The sequence below is a fragment of the Bombyx mori genome, chromosome 14 (genome assembly GCF_030269925.1).
Source record: "Bombyx mori chromosome 14, ASM3026992v2".
NCBI classification, from domain to species: domain Eukaryota; kingdom Metazoa; phylum Arthropoda; class Insecta; order Lepidoptera; family Bombycidae; genus Bombyx; species Bombyx mori.
In genome coordinates this window covers 1863847-1886562 of record NC_085120.1, presented here as the reverse complement: position 1 = coordinate 1886562, position 22716 = coordinate 1863847, and the positions used below count along the sequence as shown (strand labels likewise).

The 22716-nt window shown below is 42.3% G+C and overlaps 2 protein-coding genes across 3 annotated transcripts in view; one reads left to right on the top strand and one right to left on the bottom strand.

Moving 5' to 3' along the window:
- The window catches only part of LOC134200071 (uncharacterized), a 40683-nt gene extending 18041 nt beyond the window's left edge, over positions 1-22642 (bottom strand). The window contains exon 1 of the mRNA XM_062671995.1: positions 16233-22642. Coding sequence (XP_062527979.1) covers positions 16805-22060 — 5256 coding nt within the window. The 5' untranslated portion in view covers positions 22061-22642 and the 3' untranslated portion in view covers positions 16233-16804. The remainder of the gene's footprint in view (positions 1-16232) is intronic.
- Positions 1-22716, top strand: part of PTSP (prothoracicostatic peptide) — a 90226-nt gene that overhangs the window by 18285 nt on the left and 49225 nt on the right.

The following is a 22716-nucleotide window of genomic DNA, read 5'->3' as shown; positions in this document are numbered from 1 at the left end:
CTCCGGTAACCACTTAACACCAGATGGGCTGTGAGCTAGTCCACTCACAAACGCAATAATTTAAAAAAACCAAATTCTTTTCAATGAAACATGACAAAATGAAACACAATCCACCGAATTCAAAGTCAACTTATCGCTCAGAACGATTGACTCCAGACAACCGCGTACAGAGAGCTTAATCACAAAGCATTACGATGTACTTTGATTCCACTAAAAGTAACAACCAAATCGATTCATCATCATCATCATCATCAGCCTATAGCAGTCCAATTGTTCGCCACTGAGCACGATCCTCGGCTCCTCTCATCCAGTTCCTGCCAGCCACCCTGCACCGATCATCACTCCACCGAGCCCGAGGGCGTCCTGCACAGCGTTTTCCAATATCAAATCAATCAATCAAATCGATTATTGCTTACTTAATATTTTATATCAATTTGGCAAACAACATAAAACAGTGATTGATGTACGATGTTGATCGGGTCGTTCCAAAGATTGACACGTCAAACACAAGCAGACGTAATGTATTAGAAGTTATCACCCGATATTTGTGTGCACATTCGATTTGGCACGTCGGGGTGTGCCGAAATAAAACTGTGTTAGCAATTTGCTTGTGAAGGGTTATGGTAAAGTTTGCCCACGTGGCACTGTGTGCTTTCCTTCTCCCAGCAAGGGTTGAGGAGAACCCTCAGCAGCAGTGCCGGATTAAGCAAGCGCGGGGCCCGTAGCAAATTATTTCAAAGAGCCCTTGATCTACTATGGCTTCTTAAGTATAAAGTGGTAAAAAAACAAATCAATAGTCTATACGTTTATTTGCCATCTATACAATTTTGTGGGTATTCAGTAAATTACTATAGGCGCTGTTAGGCTCTGACAAGTACAATAAGCCAGAGATGAGAATTTCTGGCTATATAGAATAATTTTGATATGAAACTAACAATTGAAAATTGATGATACTACACAAATTATTTTTTTCAATACCTATTTCAAAGTTGATATTTAATGCAAAGTATATTATTTTTTTAGGAATATCTAACGTTATATTTTATCAATGGTGTACTTCAAATAATGTTTATGTTTTATATTTATTTATTTGTTTCTTTTATTATTTTTTTAACTTCTACAAAGTAACTTTTCTAGATTTCATGTGGGCAAATTGAGAAATGATACTATTCGTATTAATTTCTCTGAGCAAATAATCATATTCTATATTCATCAAAGCTAGATAATTCAGACGTTCTTGACTCATAGTGTTCCTTAACTCATTTTTTATGCGCTTTACTGCCGAAAATGCATTAATGTCGAGCTGATTATCAGGCTGATTGAAATTCTACACGTTTATACAAACAACTTTTTCTTAATAAGTCACTCAAAAAATTAAGCTCGGGCAGAGATGAGTGGGTTTAAATATGCGGGGGCCTCGTTCGCGCAGGGCCTGTAACAATTGCTACTCTTGCTACATGGTTAATCCGGCACTGCTCAGCCGTGATGCTCATGAGCCATGACCACTCAGATCAATCGTATGCTAATGTGTCTGTGTAAAGAATTTGTGGTTCGCTGAAGACGGAGTATTTAGAAGCAATGTTTCCAAAGCGTTTCGCGCTCGACTTAAGCAAATTTAACTAAGCCATCATCGCAATTGGGAGTGTTAACATAAATTTGACGTTATTTGAATATTTTTGAGAACTTTGTATTAAATTTATTACTAATATTTTAAACGATTTTTTTTATTAATAATACGTATTATAAACTACACATTACTTTCGCTTGGTCCGTGAAGCTGTATTTTTCTTAAATGTTTTATAGTCTGTTGTTGACGTAACTGCTCATGGATGCTGTGGAAGGCGACATGGATTCTCAAAAAAAATATCGGAAATATCTAAAAATAACGTTTACATTATGACATGTAAAGGCTATTAAATACAATACTCAAGAAATATACGTCTCGTAGTGAATCACTATCTCACTCCCCTCAAACCATTTCGGAAGCTATATTACAAATTTTAGATATTTGCTTGAACGACTCGCCCTCTACCCTATACCGCTAGCAGTAACGAGAACCTTCGATACATCAAGTTTCAACTGAAACAAACCGTTCCACAATTTACCGACCCCATAATGTATTACAGCAACAAACTTTTTTGTATTGACTGTACTTTCTGCGTAATTAACCTTCCATAGCACATGCTGGAAATGAATAGGGCTGTATTGATAGATGAGGATCTTTTCCGGCATTACGCACAGTTCCCCGTGCCCAAACGGAAAAAAACCGCGTCTTTATTTTCCCGCGGTTCGGTGATTTCATCTGTCAATGGACACTTTTGTGTGTGTGTGTGTGTGTACATTATTAAACTGTAATTGTTGCATTAATATTGTAAATTAAAATGAAAAGCGCAAATGTTTATCTATACTAATATACTAATACTAATACTAATAATATTATAAAGAGGAAAGATTTGTTTGTTTGCTTGTATTGAATAGGCTCCGAAACTACTGAACCGATTTAAAAAATTCTTTCACTATTGGAAAGCTACGCTATCCCCGGGTGACATAGGCTATATTGATTATATTTTCAAAAAAATTAGGGATCCTTACTGAAACTCCAATAATGTAACCCAACGTGTACATATATTTTTTTACATCGCGTGCGGTACTACCCATGCGAAGCCGGGGCGGGCCGCTAGTTATAATATATTTACGAGAAACTAAAGTTTAAGCCCGTATATTAAGACACTAAATGAAAAATCTTGAAAATGTAATCAAGCGAAACATTCAATTTAGTTTCTGTCGGTCATCACGGCTCTTTGAACGACACTTACGTATAACGAACCCTTTTCAATAACAATTAAGGTTCGTTTCATAAAAATACAAATAAAAAGACAGCCATAAAATTTTAATTTGGGTTTGTAACTGATTTTTTTAAGCTATTGCTTAGATTTTATCGCGTGCCTTGAGCGCGGCTTGAGAGCGGAATCGTCAAATTTCGTAACGAAAAAAACCTTCGACCCCTCACTACGCCTACTGTGTAGCTCGCATTCAACACATTCACACGTTGCGCTTGTGTAGTGTTTAAAGTAAGAAGTCAAACACCTACCATGTACTATCAAAATATGTCATATAATTTCGTGGGTAACACAACAATAGCGCGATTCAGCTTTTGCGTCAAGCGCCATTTATCGGTGACAAACAGAATTGTAAAATAGAAAATTACATATTATTGTTGTTTTAATATTAAATTATTATTGTCGATTTACAATTGCATAAGTCGATAAAAAATGCTACGCAATAGCTTTACCGTGGCAGTCTCCGAGTCCAACACGTCTTTTTTTAAATAGAATAACAGTATTAAAACGAACGACCGTGTAAAGATCTCCCGTCCAAGGGGTGCTCTTGTTGGGAAAATCACCGCAACGGTCCGAATATGATACTAGATCTATGGATCTTATTTTTAATACGCTATTATTAGCTTCAGACGTATAAATGTTAGTATGTAACGGAATCTTTGAACATGATTTTGGCATACTTATTAAGGACCGATGACAATTCAATATTTAAAAAAAATTGAAAAAAATTGAAATTCAACTAAAAAATTACAAATAAATAATAGTTAAAAACAAAATACGCTTTTATAGAAAATCCAACTAAAAAATAGAAAATAAATTTAAATAAATTTGAATTAAAATAGTGTAAGAAAAAAATATTTTATTATAAAAAAGCGCGGGGTGCTTTTCAGGATGTTATCAAAATAACCCTTCTACTCATATCGGTTCATAAAATATTTATAACTACTTATACCATGTACCCCACGTTTTTTGACAATAACATCTTTTTGTTACCTATTTTTAATTCAAATTTATTAAAATTTATTTTCTATTTTAGTTGGATTTTCTATAAAAGCGTATTTTGTTAGCTTTTTTAAACTATTATTTATTTGACGGCTAGCTTCGACTTTTGGCCCGTATGATGCTATATAGTTCCCAGAGCTCTAAACTATCTTAAGAAATTATTTGTATCTGAGTCTAAATTTTAAATTATAGTAAAATAACTGACCTACTCTTTAGACCGTGACGGCTTTGTGGCAAAAATGGGTAGGGTGATTGTCCCTACCCGCTCAGACTTAGAAAACCACCAGAAATTGCGCAAATTTATAGAGTTTACGAAAACGAATTATTTACGTGTGAATTTGGGGCAATGCAATGCAAAAATCTATGTAAACATTGATAATTTGATAATTGGTAATGATTATCCACAAAATGACATAAACATTACACACTACAATTCGTAGTCGTCGTGGCCTAACGGATAAGACGTCCGGTGCATTCGTGTTGAGCGATGCACCGGTGTTCGAATCCCGCAGGCGGGTACCAATTTTTCTAATGAAATACGTACTCAACAAATGTTCACGATTGACTTCCACGCTGAAGGAATAACATCATGTAATAAAAATGAAACCCGCAAAATTTTAATTTGCGTAATTACTGGTGGTAGGACCTCTTGTGAGTCCACGCGGGTGGGTACCACAACCCTGCCTATTTCTGCCGTGAAGCAGTAATGCGTTTCGGTTTGAAGGGTGGGGCAGCCGTCGTTACTATACTTGAGACCTTAGAACTTGTATCTCAAGGTGGGTGGCGCATTTACGATACGTTAAAAAAAAAAAACATTTGATTCATGTTTCAAAATATAAAATAGTAATGTATTGATTTTGAAATTAACTAAAACATTTCAATAGTAATGATAACGAAAACCAATCATTTATAATAAAACAAGAATTAAGTGTTTTAACAATGAAATTATTAGCATACAAATTGTACTGACTCGGTTTTGCAATGTACATACGCGTATTTCAATATTCGCTTACACGAGAGTTTTTCAAAAGCATTTTGAACGAAAATTCGTGGCGTGAATTTTTAATTGAATTTAAATTATTCGGTTATTTCATAATATGAAAACGATTTCACTACAATAGGTGTGTTCGGTTGAAAAAAAATCGTATTTAAGGATTCGAAAGAATGGGTCATGGCGCATGGTTTTGTGAAAAAAACTGGAGTTAATTATATCTGAAATTGTTATTAGAAGGATTGAAATATTAGAATTTTCTGGTTTCAAATTCAGAAACGCTTTATACTATGTATTACTTACTGGTGGTAGGACCTCTTGTGAGTCCGCACGGGTAGGTACCACCGCCCCGCCTATTTCTGCCGTAAAGCAGTAATGCGTTTCGGTTTGAAGGGTGAGGCAGCCGTTGTGACAATAATGAGACCTTAGAACTATATCTCAAGGTGTGTGGCGCATTTACGTTGTAGATGTCTATAGGCTTCAGTAACCACTTAACACCAGGTGGGCTGTGAGCTCGTCCACAAATCTAAGCAATAAAAAATAAAAAAAAATATATACTATGTATACATTTAACAACTTTAATAATTCAACGCGACTTATGATTATTCTATCGAGTTGCTTACTAACCCAATAGTCAATACTTTTTATATACTGATTTAAAGAAGTATTGAAATGAACACCATTGCCAAATTTACAAATATCACAAATCAAATCTACTAAGAAGTTGCGATAACAACAAAATAAATGTAAACTCCTAAACAAATTCTAAAAATACAAGTCAAAAACAACATGACGTATGACGGAATCGAGAATAATTAGTTTTAATATATTTATACAAACTTCCGTAATAATGGAAAAGTTTTAATAGGCTCCACAACTTAATGAATAAAGTAAATATTATATATCGGGAAGATGTTTCGTTATATTTATTTCGGCTCTAGATATAAATATATGTTAACTAGCTGACCCGGCAGACTTCGTAGTGCCTCAATCGATAAATAAAAGACCTAATCTTTTGTATAAAATAAACTTAAAACAAACAAAAGGAATCTTTCCGACGGGGGACACATCAAAGGAAAAACAAAATTATTATTTTTATTTAATTCCGAGCATTTTCATATTTATCTACCTTTTAAATCTTCTCTGGACTTCCACAAATAATTCAAGACGAAAATTAGCCAAATCGGTCCAGCCGTTCTCGAGTTTTAACGAGACTAAAGAACAGCAATTCATTTTTATATAACTAGATGTGTTCCACCATAGCACGCAAGAGTGGTGACAGCATTCAAAAATTGTTGTTGACTGGGAAGATGTAAGGCAAAAGGCCAAAGATCAGGTCCCCCGGGCGCTAGTCAGACCGAATCCGCACTACACTGAACACCACCTTATATGAAGCGGTCCACGCCGCCAAGGACAATTCGACGTGGCGTGATATAGTCTCCCGGGAGATTCTCAAATCCCACACGGGTCACGACCCTTAGCATTGAGGATTTAGAACGCAAGGAGGAGAGTGTTTCCTACCTGTACTAGTAACTTCGAGAGGCTATACTAGATTCTTTTTTTTTTTTTTTTTTTTTTTTATGATTGAAAGTTTACTGGTGGCCCGAAGGCCTTTCCAGTTTCACCAGGACAGGTGGGCGAGCAAAGGCTCAGCCAAGAGGGGTGGGATTTGCTAACAACTGCCCGAGCGCCTCCGAAGGAGACCTAACAACTCAAGAGCAATTGTTTCGCGAATGAATCTACTACCGGATCGGAATCGCGACCCGCTGAGAAGATCCGGCGAGAAACTCAGCGGGCTGATGCATGGGTTAGGTTGCACGTCGACCTCTTTGTCGAGTTCGACGAGTACGGTTACCGGGGTCCCTAAGCCTGCCCCTAGTATTAGAGCTGAAGGCATCTAATGCAAAGGTTATTGGATCTGATGGATCCGTAAGGACGTGTCTAGGGCGTCGACGGTGACTGGCTCCTGCATGATCAGGATTCGGGGAGTAGTCAGCGGCGGCAACGATAAGGCGATTATCATGACGCATAGCCTTATCGAAGTATCGTTCCGACGCTGACTTCATGTATTTCCGAATTGATTCGAGGCCCAGGTCGTCGTGTAGGTCAACGTTCCTCACGAACCACGGAGCCCCGACAGCTAACCTGCAAAAGCGTGATTGTAGGGATTGGAGGGTGTCTATGTGTGTGCGGGCCGCGTGAGCGAACACCACACTCGCGTAAGTCATGACGGGCCTTATGCAAGTTTTGTAAAGTGTCACCTTGTTCCGAAGGGACATTTTACTCCGCTTACAGATCATGGGGTAGAGTCTACCGAGAATAAACGCGGCACGGTCACGGACTGATTTTATATGCGGGCGGAATGTCATCGATGCATCCAGGGTAACGCCCAGGTACTTGACCTTCCTGGCCCAGGGTATGGGTTGTCTAAAGAGAGTAATCGGGGGTGTGAGATTCCTCCTCCTAATCCGGGAGGAAATCCGTGTGGAGCTTCCCCTCTGAAATAGCACCGCAGTACTTTTCGCTGGGTTGATGTCTATGCGCCATTTTCGGAACCACTGTCCTAGGGCTAGGGCTGCGCTCTGAAGCTTCTTCGCGATTAGGGACTTATTTCTACTAGAATAGTAAACAGTCGTGTCGTCGGCGAATAAAGCTAAATGGGTCGGCGGCGACCGGGGAATATCGTTGACGAATAAGCTAAATAGGAGGGGTGAGAGGACAGAGCCTTGCGGGACTCCAGCTGTGAGAGGTCGTGGGGAGGAGCGGGTTCCCTCGACTCGATATCGAAAAGAGCGGTTCGACAAGAAGTCCCGTATGATGAGCACGAGACTATCCGGCACGCCCATGTTGAATAGTTTGAAAATCAAACCATTGTGCCAGACTTTGTCGAACGCTTTTGCGACGTCGAAGAAGAGAGCTCCCGTGTATAACGGTTTTGGTCGATTAAGCCCCACAAGAAAGTGCTCCGTGAGCCGGTGCACCTGTTGAACGCATGAGTGATTTGTACGGAATCCGAATTGTTCATCGATAAGAATGCCCTTGGATGAGACGAAGTCTCTGAGGCGTTTGTAGAGCAGACGCTCATACAGTTTGCCTAGAGACATGAGGAGGCTAATCGGGCGGTAGCTCGTCGGATGATTTTTTGGTTTACCGGGTTTATGTATGCCGATAACGTCCGCTTCTTTCCACACCGCGGGAAAGATACAGTTCGCCATAGCGGCATTGAAAATAGATGCCAACATCACGATGAGTTGGACGGGTAGAAGTTTAATAACGCGGTTGGATATACCGTCGGAACCGGGAGCCTTGCGAGGACGTAGGTCTTTGATCAAGTCTTTAACTTCCATCGGGGTGACGGGTGGTAACGCATCAGAGGGTGGCAAGGAGGCTCTGCGTTCTACCTCACTGTCTACTAATTCTACATGAACAGGGTCCACGGATTGAGTGCTGGGCGTGCACTGGGTTTGCAATGTATCGGCCAGCAGCTCTGCTTTTTCGTCATCATCGAACGCCGCGAGTCGGCCTGAGGGGCCTACGAGGGGGGGCATAGTTACTACCGTATCCGATTTGAGAGTACGAGCTAAGCGGTAGTAAGACCTTTGAGAGGGCGCGAGTCCTTCTAAGTAATCAGACCATCTGGCATCTCGGACTTCGGTGATGCGAGACTTTACGTCGCGTTGTAGGGCACGCATTCGAATACGATTTTCCGCGGTAGGATACCTATCGTACGCACGGATCGAGGCGTTCTTAGCTCTAAGGAGTTCCCTAATATCGTCGGGCAATTTGAAGCGGTGAAGGAAGTCCTCCGCTACAACTTGCTTCGATGACCTATCTAATGTCGAGGTGATGTGTGACGTTACGATGTCTATGGCTTCAGCGGTATCCTGAGGAGACGGGATAGAGTCCGGACTAAACGGAAGCGATGGTGGATCAGATTCAGCCAGGCTGATGCCCAGCGTGTGCCAATCCACCACAGTCCTCGTGACGGGAACGGAATCGGGAGCGCGACCGAGCTTCATAACGACGGGACGGTGGTCTGAATCTAACTCTGAAACTACTTCGATCGAGTGTAAGCGCAGAGTTACGTTTTTTAATAACGCTATGTCGAGTATATCCGGGCGATGCGCGATATTTAGCGGGTAGTGAGTCGGGGTTAGCGGAGCGACGATATCGAAGGCGAGATCATCGACTAACGCGTCAAGCCGCCTGCCATTCGGGGTTGTGGTGTGTGAGTTCCACCTGATGTGTTTACAATTTAGGTCGCCCGCCAGAATGACAGAGCTCCCCATACCGAGCAGCGCCTCGATATCACTGCTTAGAACGATCTTATCCGGTGGAAGATAAACGGACGCGATAACGATCGGCGCGTGTCCCGTCAGTGAGATTCGGCACACTGATGCTTCGATATTAGCGAGCGCGGGAGGATCGAGCGGGACGCAATGCAGGGCTCTTCTATAGTAAATGACGGTACCACCACCACGGGCAGAGAGCCTGTCGTTCCTGACCATGTTATAGTTCGCGATTTTAGGGTCACGGCGCGCGGGCTTAAGTAGGGTCTCCTGCACTAAAAAGATATCAATTTGGTGGTCACGCAAAAAGTCAGAAACCTGATCACGTTGATTTGCGAGACCGTAAGCGTTAAAAAATCCTATCGTTACGGATAGGGGCTTTATTCTACTTATATACGCCATTGATTACCGGCGGAGTGAGGGGAGGACGTACGTATTTAATGACGCGTATACGTCGGCGTATTCCTGCACAACGGCGATAAAGTGTTGTGCAGTGGAGGCAGCGCGAATGGCGTCGCCCAAAGCGTTAACGCGCTCAAAGTTGATCGACTGAAAGAAGTCGATCGCTAAAGCGAGATTGTCGGACGCGGTCGGAGGGCAAGTCGCGGGAGAGGGACGAGTCGCGGGGGCGGGACGAATCGCGGAGGAGGGAGTTGTAGCCGTGTTCGTGTACGGCAGCGGTTTTGCCCAGGCTGAGACACTGGGCACCGCCGCCGGAACGAACGCTGGCTTAGCCTGCGACGCAGAGGGTGCCGAGGCTTTGATGTCTGGGCCGGAAGCTCGGAGGCGGTTTTGGCGGGCGACGCGGCGATTTATTTTAGGGGCTCGGGGGCAACCACGGTAATTCGCGGGGTGACCCTGTGTTCGACACAGGACGCAGCTAGGCGGTTCCGTCGCGGTTTTTTGGTCGCGAGCGCAGAGGGCCGTGGCGTGATCGCCCAAACACTTAACACATCGGGGGCGCGCGTGACAGTTACGGGAAGAGTGCCCGTACAATTGACAGTTATGGCACTGGCTAGGAGTGCCTTTTTTATGGGGGGCTTCGACAGCGATACCAGAGAGCCTACAGACGGTCTGTGTGTTAAAGATTTTCTTACCCTCGGAGGTAGGCTGGAGAGCGACTAGAACCATATTATATGGCTCCCTACCGCGACCGGTGTGCATACGGTGCACAGAATTCACTGGTAGGCCTTGTTCTAACAGGTCGGCTTTTACGAGCTCTACATCTAACTCTTTAGGGATTCCGCGTATTACAACGCGGAGTTCGCGCTCCTCCTGGAGCGTATACGTATGGAAACTTATACGCTCCTTACGGAGGTAAGAAGAGAGGGCCCTATGGTCGTCGGGTGTTTGAACCTTAATTTGAATGCCGTTCGCGAGGTTACGGGCATTCGTGAAATTTATATTTTTGGCCTTAAGGGCCAGGCAAACTCGATCCCAAGCTGCCTTCTCCTGAAGGATAACCGGGGGAGGGGTCTGGGTTTTATTTTGTGCCACCGGACGCGGCGACGGAGTGGCACGGGCTGGGGGCGCAACGGGAGTCTGAGGGCGGGGGCGCGACGCGTTCACGGCTTTGCTAATTTTAGCGGCCGCGGGAGCTCGAGACTCCGCGGCACGCTTCTTACCCTTCTGTACCAGGGTGAATCCATCCGTCGATGAGGCGGGGGCGAGGTCGACCTCCATGTCCGAGTCAGAGTCGGAGCACGAGGAGGCGGGTGCAGGCGACCTACGAGCAAGTGTAGGTGTTTTAGAGGGCGCGACGGAGGCCGCGGATGATCGCTCAGCTGAAACGATGGTCACGGCGGACGACGCAGCAGCTTTTCTCGCCAGTATAGGCGACACGGGAGCGGCAGGCACGACAGAGGCTGCGGTGCTCAATGCAGAAGCTCTGCACGCAGGTACAGGCGACGCAGGAGCAGCGAGCGCGGCGGAGTCCTCGAGAGGGCTCGCAGTGTGATTGGCCTTGAAGGCCAAAAACTCCGAGGCGAGCTGTGGGTGGCGAAGTCGGAGGAATTCCGCGAATACAGCGTCCATGATCGCTGAGTACCCAGGTGGGGCGGCCCCGGGTCTTGAAAACACTCGCCTTGCGGCGAGGCCCCAACTTCTCGGACCTGAGCGGTTCTATTGAACACAGGTGGCAATGCGGCGCGATTACTACAGGACAAAGAAAAAGCACAACAAAACAGAAATTACGAAAAGAAACAAAACAAATAAATACTTGCAGGAAACCACTTTGTCGGCAGATGTACCACGAACACAGAAACAACAAAAGGAAACAAAACAAATAAAAACTTCCAGAAAGAGCACTTAGTCGGCAGATGTACCACAAACACAGGCCGCGCGAACAATGGCCGGGCTAACAAAAGCCGGGCGAACAAAGACCGGGCGATCGAGTGGACGATGAGCACGTCCGCACGTGACGGGTGCCTCTATCGGAATGACTAGATTCTCTGAGCGAGCAGGTGAGCTCAGGGGACTCTAGCCTCACGTTGCAAACACTAGCCCTAACAAAAGCAGTGCTTAGCGGAATTTACTACCGGATCGGAAACGCGACCCACTGAGAAGATACGGCGAGAAACTCAGTGGGCTGTGTCTATGGGTTAGTTTACTAGACTGGAGGACGGTGACCGGTGCTTGTGGTACCTAAAAATACCGTTAATGGGTCGGGAGGATCCGTAATGACGTGTTTTGGGCGACGTCGACGGTTTAAAATTCGGTCTACAGGATCTTTATGGCCACGTAGACAATGATGAGACAAAACTGACATTAACATTGACCGAATTAAAAGAAGGAAAGCAACTAGAATCCTTAAATATATTTTTTTTAATTTAATATATATTCACCTTACTCACAAAGCCCACGTCAAAAGCTCGATTTAACTTAGGGATATAAATATGAAGCCATTTACGTCACTTTAGCTTTCGACTAATTAAGCTCGTGTGAGCTTTTGTTTAATTAAACCGATACCGGGTGCAGCAAATCGACCGCGGCTTTAAATTATAAATGTCACCTGCGCTTACCTGGTGATTAATGGCGATTATGATCAACGGAAACTGTTTCTATGTGGCATAGATGGATGGACGTGTTCGCAGCCCACCTGGCGTTATGTGGTCTCCAGATAATATCACCAACCACTATAGAAATATACAATCCTACGGCTTTCCGAGCGCTATGACATATCCTTCTTCCAACGAGGCTTGCGGAGAGTACTTAATGATAGGCAGTGGCTTGGCTCTGCCCATGAGCGACGGTGACCACTTACCATTAGGTGGGCCGTATGCTCGTCTGCCTACAAAGGCAACAAAAAAAACTTATAATACACCCTACCATTAAGAACGACCTCAATAAGTGACACACTAAATTATATTATTAAAGTTAATTTAATAATTTCTATTAACTTCACCGGTGGTATGACGTCTTGTGAGTCCGCACGCATAGATACCACCACTCTGCCTATTTGTGCCGTGAAGCAGTAATGCGTTTCGGTTTGAAGGGTGGAACAGCCGTTGTACTGTAAAAATTGAAACCTTAGAACTCATATCTCGAGGTAGGTGGCGGCATTTACGTTGTAGATGTCTATGGGCTGCAGTAGCCAGCTAACACCAAGTGGGATGTGAGTTCATCCACCTTCGAATTTGAAGTTGCACGCTATAAAATCTCCGTTTTTTTTTTCATTTAATCTGCAGTTAATAAAGATGATATTCCTTTATCGAAATATAAAAATTTAACACGTTAGTGAAGTTGCCTATAAAACACGCGATCTCCTGATATCTGACATCGTGTTCGGATAAAGACGCTGTAAAATCAGCAATAAAGAGACAGGTGCGGACTCCTGTGCTTCAAAATTATTTTTATTAATATGTATACGCTTTTATTAGCTTGAGACATATGTATGTATGTTTGTAACGGAATCTTTGAACATGATTTTGACCCCCTTCAAAACGTTGGATTAACTCTAAATTTGATATACTTATTAAGGACCGATGACAATTCAATATTTAAGAAAAATGAAAAAATCGAAATTGAAAAAAATAAATTTTAGTAAATTTGAATTAAAAATAGTGTATTTTCTATTTTTTAGTTGGATGTTGTATAAAAGCGTATTTTATTAGTTTCTTTTAAACTTTTATTTATTTTTCATTTTTTAGTTGAATTTTTTTTATCAGAAATCTTCAAACTCTTGAAGGAAGCTACACGTGATGCTAAGGCTGGCTGGTACTTTGCACAGAGAGTGAGTCTCGCTGTCCAACCAGATAACACAGCCAGTATCTTGGGAACTGTGCCTTCTTCAAGCGCATTGGAAGATTAGTTCTAATGTATGAATTGATTTATATTAAATTATTTTGATTTGTATTTTGTATTTAAGTTCCCTAATATTATTCGGTGAAATTCCAGTGAAAGTTAAATGACATAATTTTTTTTTTTATATATTCCTTAAGTGGTTACTGGAGCCCATAGGCATCTACGACGTAAATACGCCACCCACCTTGAGATATAAGTTCTAAGGTCTGAAGTATAGTTACAACGGCTGCCCCACCCTTTAAACCGAAGCGCATTACTGCTTCACGGCAGAAATGGGTGGGGTGGTGGTACCTACCCGCGCGGACTCACAAGAGGTCCTGCTACCAGTATTTATTTATTTTATTTTTTATTTATTTTTCACTTTCCCTGTTTTGATATTTCATAACTAGCATAAAGTTTGCAATTTGTGCGAGGTTAGAAAAGGTTTTCTTTGATTGAAATACCAGAACCACGGATACGAGAGAAGAACGAGTAGACCAGAAATTGAACCCTTACACCAGCGGTCGGGGAACCAGGGTAAATTACCCCAAATGGGGTAAAATTAAAATTTGGGGGGTAAAAATGAAACTTTTGTGAGTAAAAAGTATATATTGAAGTGAAACTTCTTTAGAATCATTAAATTTTTAGTTATTGTTTTAAATTTTTAGTTTGTTAGTTATTGTTGTGGAAAAAGAGGAAGAGGTCGCGAACCAAAGTCCGCGCCCTCCCCCAATTAGTCATAGGAGACTACGCCTTTAGAAAGGCGCGCTGGGCTAAGCCAAGCCCGCCCAGCTTAACGACTACCGACTAAACCCAAACGAGCTCCTCCACTCTGACTCAACCACCATTTCGTCATTCATCATCATCTTAGGCCTTACAGCCCAGGGTGCGCCTTAGCCTGGTCCAGTATGTCTCTCCAGACTGCTCTGTTCAGGGCTTTCTCCTTCCAGTTCCTGACACCGATAGCTTTGAGGTCGCGCTCCACGCCAGCCAACCATCGGAGTTTGGGTCTGCCACGACTTCTGCGGCCCTCTGGTTTGCCATAGAGCAATTGTCTTGGCATTCTGGTATTCTCCATTCGAACCACATGTCCAACCACCGTTTCCACCCACTGAAACTCCATACAAATCTTACTAAAAATTTTGGAGACAGGTCTGATTATCTGGTAGATCATACCCAAGTCTAATTCTGTCCCAGTACATCAATTGTAAACCCCTGATATACTGTTGATCGCGAACATCTCACAGGAAGGTCGTAAACACGTTATCGTGTATGCATCACCCTCTATATCTGGTTTAGTGCAGACGTAAATAGCACGTATTTATATTCAGTATAAGATTTATATTTTAACGCCTTATTTTACTGAGATATTACGTTTTTATCGAAAACATCGAATCTGAAGTTTTTACCTTTTTTTTTACATTCAATTACTTTAAACTACTACTCATTTATTTGTACGTGAGTAGGTTAATTATTGACTTGTGACATTTTCCTATTCACTTATTTGAAATCAATATATTTATTTTTGCCTTTGATTTTCCTAATTGAATCTAATAGTGAGAGAGGTTTTAAGCCTTCGTCAAACAGAACGCGTAATTAGCGCGCATCAGAGCGCTAAACTGACGCCGCGCTTTGACGCCGAGATGTGTATACTGCTATGGTAACATACCGTCAACTAGAGCCCCAGCGCTATAAGTACGCAGCGCTCTGTCGCGGCGTTAGGACGCTTTGATGTCAGGCGTTGTAATTTTTTACAAATTTTATTTTAGCGTCCGAGTGAATGTGTATTAAAATACTAGATAATGCCCGAAAAAATGATATAAATAGTTAAAAAATACCCATGCTTATACAATGTCACATCTGAATCACTCGATTTCTTAATACTTTTAAATTTTCACACTGCTATCGAAAGGCACTATGATTTGGCGAATGCGTTGCGTCAAGGAGCGTTAGACTCATCTAGTCAATTTGAAGAGCGCGACGTTAAGTACGCGGCGCTAAGTACGCGTTCTGTTTGACGAAGGCTTTAAGGCGACATGTTATAAAAAAGTTTCAACCGTTAACTCTTCACAGTTAATCTAACAGTTAATCACAGTTAATCTAATTACCAAAATTTTGAATTTCGAAAACAAAATACAAACATTTATCAATTAGAATTCGAATCAAACACAAAAAAGTATAGAAATTCGATTAAATTACCAAACTCATCCATATTTTTGTCTACTGACAACACCCACGCGCGGGAACTGCCATTTTTTCGCTCACAAAGGATACGAATATCAATTAATGACGTCAAAATATTTTACTCGGAGCGCCTAAAATGAGATTTCAATTTTTAATTCGTACGTTGAGATGAAAACGTGATAAAGAACTCCCCGGAGGCCCGCCATCGAAATCACGAAAATTACAGGAAAATTCTTTTGCTTGGTGTTGTGTTGCCAGGAAACGAAATATTACTCATAGCAGTAGCTCTATGCTTAAACATATACATGATCTGAGGAGCACACGTGATGACTTATCATCTGTAGCAATAGGTTTTCCATATGCTATCAATTAAATTATAATTGAGACCATAAGATGGTGGAACTATAAACGCAGTAATCACGGATGCACGAACCATGGACGTGTTATTCCCAGAAGCATTAAATATCTATCTTCTTTCAATGTGAGTCTAATCCTTAGTACTTAGTGGGAAAAACTCTTTACAAATTTTCCACCACGGCGGTGCGCTGGTTCAATATTTTTGAAGAAAGTTTTGCGGGGGCGAGTATCGCTAAAGATGCACAAAAGAGGGGAAGGCCGAGGCTAGGCTATGAGGAGTAGACGTACCTGCCAACCCGTCGCTAGCTTCTTCCAGGCTGAAGAATTCGACGCCACTGCTGGACGACGCGTAATGGCGGCGACTTGACACGGCACTCTTCTAAATTATTGTCTATAAAACTTGTATATCACTCGCGCAACGACGAATATGGTCGTCAGTAAGAGTTTGTATAATAGAGAATTAATTTGAGTCCATGAAAATATTTGTGAAAAAATAAGCGGCGTGTGCGTGTACAGCGCGTGCGGTGCGGTCGGCGATAGTCTTCTTTTTTTATTTTTGACGTTTGATTCTTATGTTTCTTTTTTATAAGTGGCCATGCGAGAGGTTTTATGTCTACTCTCATTAAAAAAGAACCATCCCCCCGGCCTTTAGGAGATGTAGCTCCTGAACAATGAGAGAGAGAAGTACATAAATGTAGCGATTATGGGTGAACTAGAGAGCGGATGGAATCAGGGTAGTGCGGTGGTACATAATAAGTACAAGTAATAAGTATAAATGGTACTTAATGAGTGCAGGATATGAAGTATTAAATAAAAAGAATGAGATAAAAATAAATTAAAAATGAAAATGAGAAAATAGGTTATTGGAAAGGTAAAACACAAAGTTTTACTACAGGTCGAAGATAGGTGCCGTTTTGTGTGCGCACTCTGACTACTCTAACGACCCCGTCCGAGGCAGGCATTATTTCTTCAATTATGCCCATTGGCCATTGTAAAGGCGGTGAGTTTTCTGTTTTAAGAAGGACAACAGTACCTTTAGTCACCGGATTAAATTTGGTGTTCCATTTAGCGCGCGTTTGAAGCGTGTTTAGGTACTCACGCCTCCAGCGATTCCAGAATCTCTGAACAATGTCATCGACAAGTCGTTTATTGCGAACTAAATCTACCGAATCTAAACGCGGATCAGAATGAAAGGAGTCTAGCGGTCCGAGAGTTAAAAAATGCGAAGGCGTTAAAGGTTCCGGTTCTCCGGGATGTGAATTTAATTGTGCAATTAACGGACGACTATTTAAAATCATTTCGACCTGGGTAACGACGGTGAGCAACTCCTCATAGGTGAGAAGAACGTCTCCGATAGTGCGGCGTAGATGCATTTTGAAAACTCGAATCATACTCTCCCAGCTACCACCCATGTGACTAGCTGTAGGTACGTTCAGCGACCAATTGACGCCCTGATAGACAGTTTCCTGCTCAAAGGCTTTACAGAAGGCTTTAGACCTGAGAAACTCGCTCAATTCATCGAGTTTGGCTTTGGCGCCTATGAAATTCGTTCCGTTATCGGAAAATAGCGAATTAATTTTGCCTCGACGTGATATAAAACGACGAAAAGCGCGAAGAAAGGAATCGGTCGATAAATCTGTCGCAATTTCAACATGCACGCTTCTTGTAACCATGCATGTGAAGAGCGCATAGTAGCAGCGGACCTTGCGCGCACCACGGTAACGACTAATTAAAATTTCCTGCGGTCCAGCGTAGTCAACGCCACTCCAAAGAAAGGTTTTGACGGTTTCGTTGACTCGACAAGCGGGCAGATCAGCCATATAAGGCGTCTCTGTGCGGGGGGCAGCTTTGAAACATCTGTTACAAAGACGAAAGCGTTGTTTTACGGTACTGCGACCGGAAATGATCCAAAATTTTTGTCTGAGAAGTGATAACAGTAAGTTCGGACCAGCGTGTAGGTATTTGCGGTGATGATAATCAATAATCAGATTGACAATGTGATCCTTTTTGGGAAGCAAGATCGGATGCTTGCTGTCAAACTCAAGCGAGGAGTTTTTTAAGCGGCCTCCAACGCGGAGAATGTCGTTTTTCAAAAACGGAGAAAGTGGAAGCAAAGACCTCGAAACTCGATGACCCTTGGAGAGCGCATCGATGTCGTTTCGAAAGTAATGCTGTTGAAGCGCTTTTACGACAGCAGTCTCAGCAAACTGTAGATGTGCAAGTTGCATTCGGTCCGAGCGAGGGAGCTTACCTAAGAAACGATATATATATACCACAATGCGGAGTAGCTTAGACCAAGAAGAGACGCGCTTGGCCAGCGTACAGAGAAAGGGTTCTGTCTCATCTGTAGTGATGAAGACATTTGATTGTTTTTTGAGCTCTAATATCTTTTCATCTTGTGCGGGATCAAACGTGAAGCGGTTGATGGGCCATGTATGGACGTCATCACGAGCCCATGTGGGGCCATGGAGCCACAGCGGGTGATTCAATAATTGAGCGGGTGTGAGACCACGACTCAAGCAGTCGCTGGGATTCTGCGTACCTTCACAATGGTAGAAGTGTTTGGGGTCAAGGTTGTTCTGTATTTGTGCGATGCGGTTCGCAATGAAAGTATCAAAGCGATGCGGAGACGAGTGAACCCAATGGAGGGTCACTGTCGAATCAGTAAACGCGAAAATTTCGTCAACATGACAGCGGGGAGAAACAGTGTCGATAACAAATCGAAACAGTTTCGATAATAATACAGCAGCACAAAGCTCTAGGCGGGCTAAGGAAACAATCTTGAGCGGCGCGACCTTGCTTTTGGCACCAATTAAATTGACTTCATTTGGTCCGGAAGCCGGTTGTACACAAATGTACACAGAAGCACCCATCGCTTTTTCAGAAGCGTCCGCAAATCCCAGTAGTATGACACGGGAGTCGGGCACGATACCTACGAAGCGAGGTATTTTAAAGTCTTGCAGAGCGGGGAGTTCACTAAGAAAGCGTTTCCATGCAGCACAGATGTCGCTTGGGGGCTCTGCATCCCAATCAATCTGAGCTACCCAGAGAGCTTTTATTAACAATTTTGCGTGTAAAATGACAGGGGCACAAAATCCGTTTATGTCCCACAGTTTAGCGATTGTGGAAAGCATAAGGCGCTTTGTACATTTTGCTTGCGGGTTGAATTTAATAGCGATTGAAAATTCATCCTCGACCGGTGACCAGATTAGACCTAGGAGCTTCATATTATCCTGCTTGTCGAATTCAATTTTTGAAGATAAGCGGTTGGCTTGCGGAATCGATTTTAACACCTCGGGCGAGTTGCTAACGAATTTAACTAAGTCGAAACCACCACGTTTGAATAGTTCGATTAAATCATGAGCCAACTGAATTCCATTCTCGGGCGTATCTACCGAAACTCCTAGATCATCCATATAAAGATGATCACTAGTGATTTCTGAAGCGATCGGGAAATCAGTTTCATCGCGGGCGAGACGCTTGACTGTCTTCATAGCAAGGTACGGCGAGCACCGTAGACCAAAACAAACGCGATTAAAATGATACATTTTCGCGGTATCATCTTCGTCAAATTTGTATAGTATATTCAAAAAGCGGCGGTCTTCCTCACGAATGCCTATAGCCAAAAACATTTGTTTGATGTCGGCGGTTAAAGCAATCGGAAACAGTCTAAATTTTAAAATAATCGCGGTTAGGTCTGCTTGCAAATTAGGACCGGAATGTAAACAATCGTTCAATGAAACGTTTGTATCTATGCATCGTGCAGTTGCGTTCAGTACAATGCGGAGCGGTTTGTCTTCTCGGCTTATACCGTGGTGAGGGATGACGTAATAATTCGTATCAGTAAGAGCGGGTGCGGGTGAAATGATGTTCCGTTCGAGATAATCTCTCATCGCGGCATCGTAATCAGTTTTTAAAGCGATATTTGTCTTAAATCTGCGTTCGAGTGACGACAGACAGCGACGTGCGGTTGTAAGAGAATCGCCCAGAGCGGTAGGCGACCTCAAGAAAGGCAAAGCGGTGACGTAACGTCCAGTTGTGTTATCGCGGTATGTATTTAAATCATAAAAATCCTCACATTCCTGTTCGGCTTTAGACATGTGTGTTTTAGTCGGAACTGACTCCAACTCCCAGAACTTTGAGACTAAAGTTTCGATCGAGTCGTTACTCGACGATAAAAAAGCGTGATCGTTATCACTAGGCGCGGTATTATTGTGACAAGGGAGCGAAGCGGTCGAGCCTAAGAGTATGTATCCAAATGCGGTTTCCAATAAATCAGGTTTTCCAGGCGGACCTAACAACTTTGTAGGTCTTAGGATCTGCATGAATACTTCGGCGCCAAGCAGAATGTCTATTTCAGCGGGTTTATTAAAGTGCGGGTCTGCGAGCTGTATATTATTATTACTTAGGTAATTAAGAGACGAAATATCGAATTCACAACTCGGCAAGTTACTCGAAATTGTTTTAAGAACGAGTGGGTTTATGCGTAAACAAAAGCTTGCATCGTACCTAGACAGTAACGTTACATCGGTAGTTCCGATTATAGTTTGAGAGCTAGTACCTATTCCATTTACGGATCGTTCGGAATTGTCGTGGAAGATACGAAGGCCTAAATGTTTACAAGCTTGGCGGGTAACAAAATGGTTTTGCGATCCATTATCTATCAAAATTCTAATTTGAGCAAGAGTTCCGTCACTTCTTTTCACATCAGCAAGAACGGTGCCAAGTAAAACATTGTTAGTTTTTCGCGTGTTATTTGAGTTAGCACTCATACTACAAAATGGAGCGTTATTATCAACAGGCTTGGTAGAAATCGAACTTGAAGACGCGGTAGATTTCTGACCGATGGCTACTGGACTATGCGTATTGTTATCAGTGCGGCGGTGTAAGTACTGAGGCGGCTGTACCGGCGGCAATGCAGCTGATGCTTTCTCAGCAAAGCAAAGAGTCGTATGATGTAGCTTTTTACAATTAGCGCATCTATTCTCAGATTTACAAGTATTTGTGTTATGTTGTAAACTTAGACAGTTGATACAAGCGCGTATCTTTTTAATATAATCATAACGTTCACGCGGGGTAAGAGATTTAAACTGCGGGCAAGAATATAGGTGGTTATGATTAGAGTCATTGCACAACTGACATGCAGTGTTGTTTACGACAAATGATCGTGAGCTATTTTTATTTGCATTGTTTTGCTTAGGCTTCGTTGAAGTACTTGCGCTGTTCAGGTTGTTATTACCTGTCCGATTTAAAACTTTTATACGATCACGAACAAATGAAATTAAATCCTGATAAGTAGGTATGTCTTTATCACAATTATTCATCTCAAAAAGACGTGCGGTTTCTGTATCTAAGCGGTGTAATAAAGTGTAGGACATGACGAAGTCACACAAGTTAGGTATTTGTAAATTATTAAGAGCGAGGTATGAGTTTGAAAATTGATCGATAAGATTTTCTAAATTTTCAGCAGTGACTGAAGAAATCGGTTTTAAAGAAAATATTTGATTCAGATAAGTACCTGCTAGGTTCCTTTTGTCTTCATATTTTGACACGAGCGCTTTGTAAATAGTTTCGTAATTCTCAGCGCATGGAATGAAACCGGCATAAATATTTTTAGCTTTGTTTTTTAATTTACTAGCAAGATAAAACATTTTTTCAGTGAGAGAAAGAGATGTGTTCAAATGTACAGCGTTTTTAAAAGTTGCGAAAAATAGCGGCCAATCTTTAGGGTTCCCATCGAATTCGGGAATTTCAATGCGAGCTAATTTAACACCTTGCCAACAGTCGTCATTTCTTTTGACAGACATGGTGGGTTTTGATTCTAACTGCGAACGTTTACGTTTGATACGACAATATAAATCTTCAAAAGCGAGCCACTTATTGAAGTCGGGTTTAGAATCGGAGTCGATTTTTAATATTAATTGATTTATATCCTTGAGACATTGTTGGAAATTAATGCGGGTCTCATCGATTGTTTCTACCGAACAAAGAAAGTTTTCCAATGTTTCAGGATCATTTAAATTACTGCGAGATAAATCGTAAATACGTTGTATGTGTTCGAAATAGACTTGTCGTTGACATTCTAGAATTGTCAATTTTTGTTCAGACGAAGTCATCGTTGCGGATTGCGTAAGTAAAGGTCAATGACCTGTCAAAAAAAAATGGAATATGATGAAATGCGGTGCGAATAAAATATCAAAACATATAATAAAGCGTGTTTATTCGCGTAATAAGCGGTGATCAGCGATGATTGAAATGTAATCCGGGGACGAAGGACCAATAATAGTGGGAAAAACTCTTTACAAATTTTCCACCACGGCGGTGCGCTGGTTCAATATTTTTGAAGAAAGTTTTGCGGGGGCGAGTATCGCTAAAGATGCACAAAAGAGGGGAAGGCCGAGGCTAGGCTATGAGGAGTAGACGTACCTGCCAACCCGTCGCTAGCTTCTTCCAGGCTGAAGAATTCGACGCCACTGCTGGACGACGCGTAATGGCGGCGACTTGACACGGCACTCTTCTAAATTATTGTCTATAAAACTTGTATATCACTCGCGCAACGACGAATATGGTCGTCAGTAAGAGTTTGTATAATAGAGAATTAATTTGAGTCCATGAAAATATTTGTGAAAAAATAAGCGGCGTGTGCGTGTACAGCGCGTGCGGTGCGGTCGGCGATAGTCTTCTTTTTTTATTTTGGACGTTTGATTCTTATGTTTCTTTTTTATAAGTGGCCATGCGAGAGGTTTTATGTCTACTCTCATTAAAAAAGAAC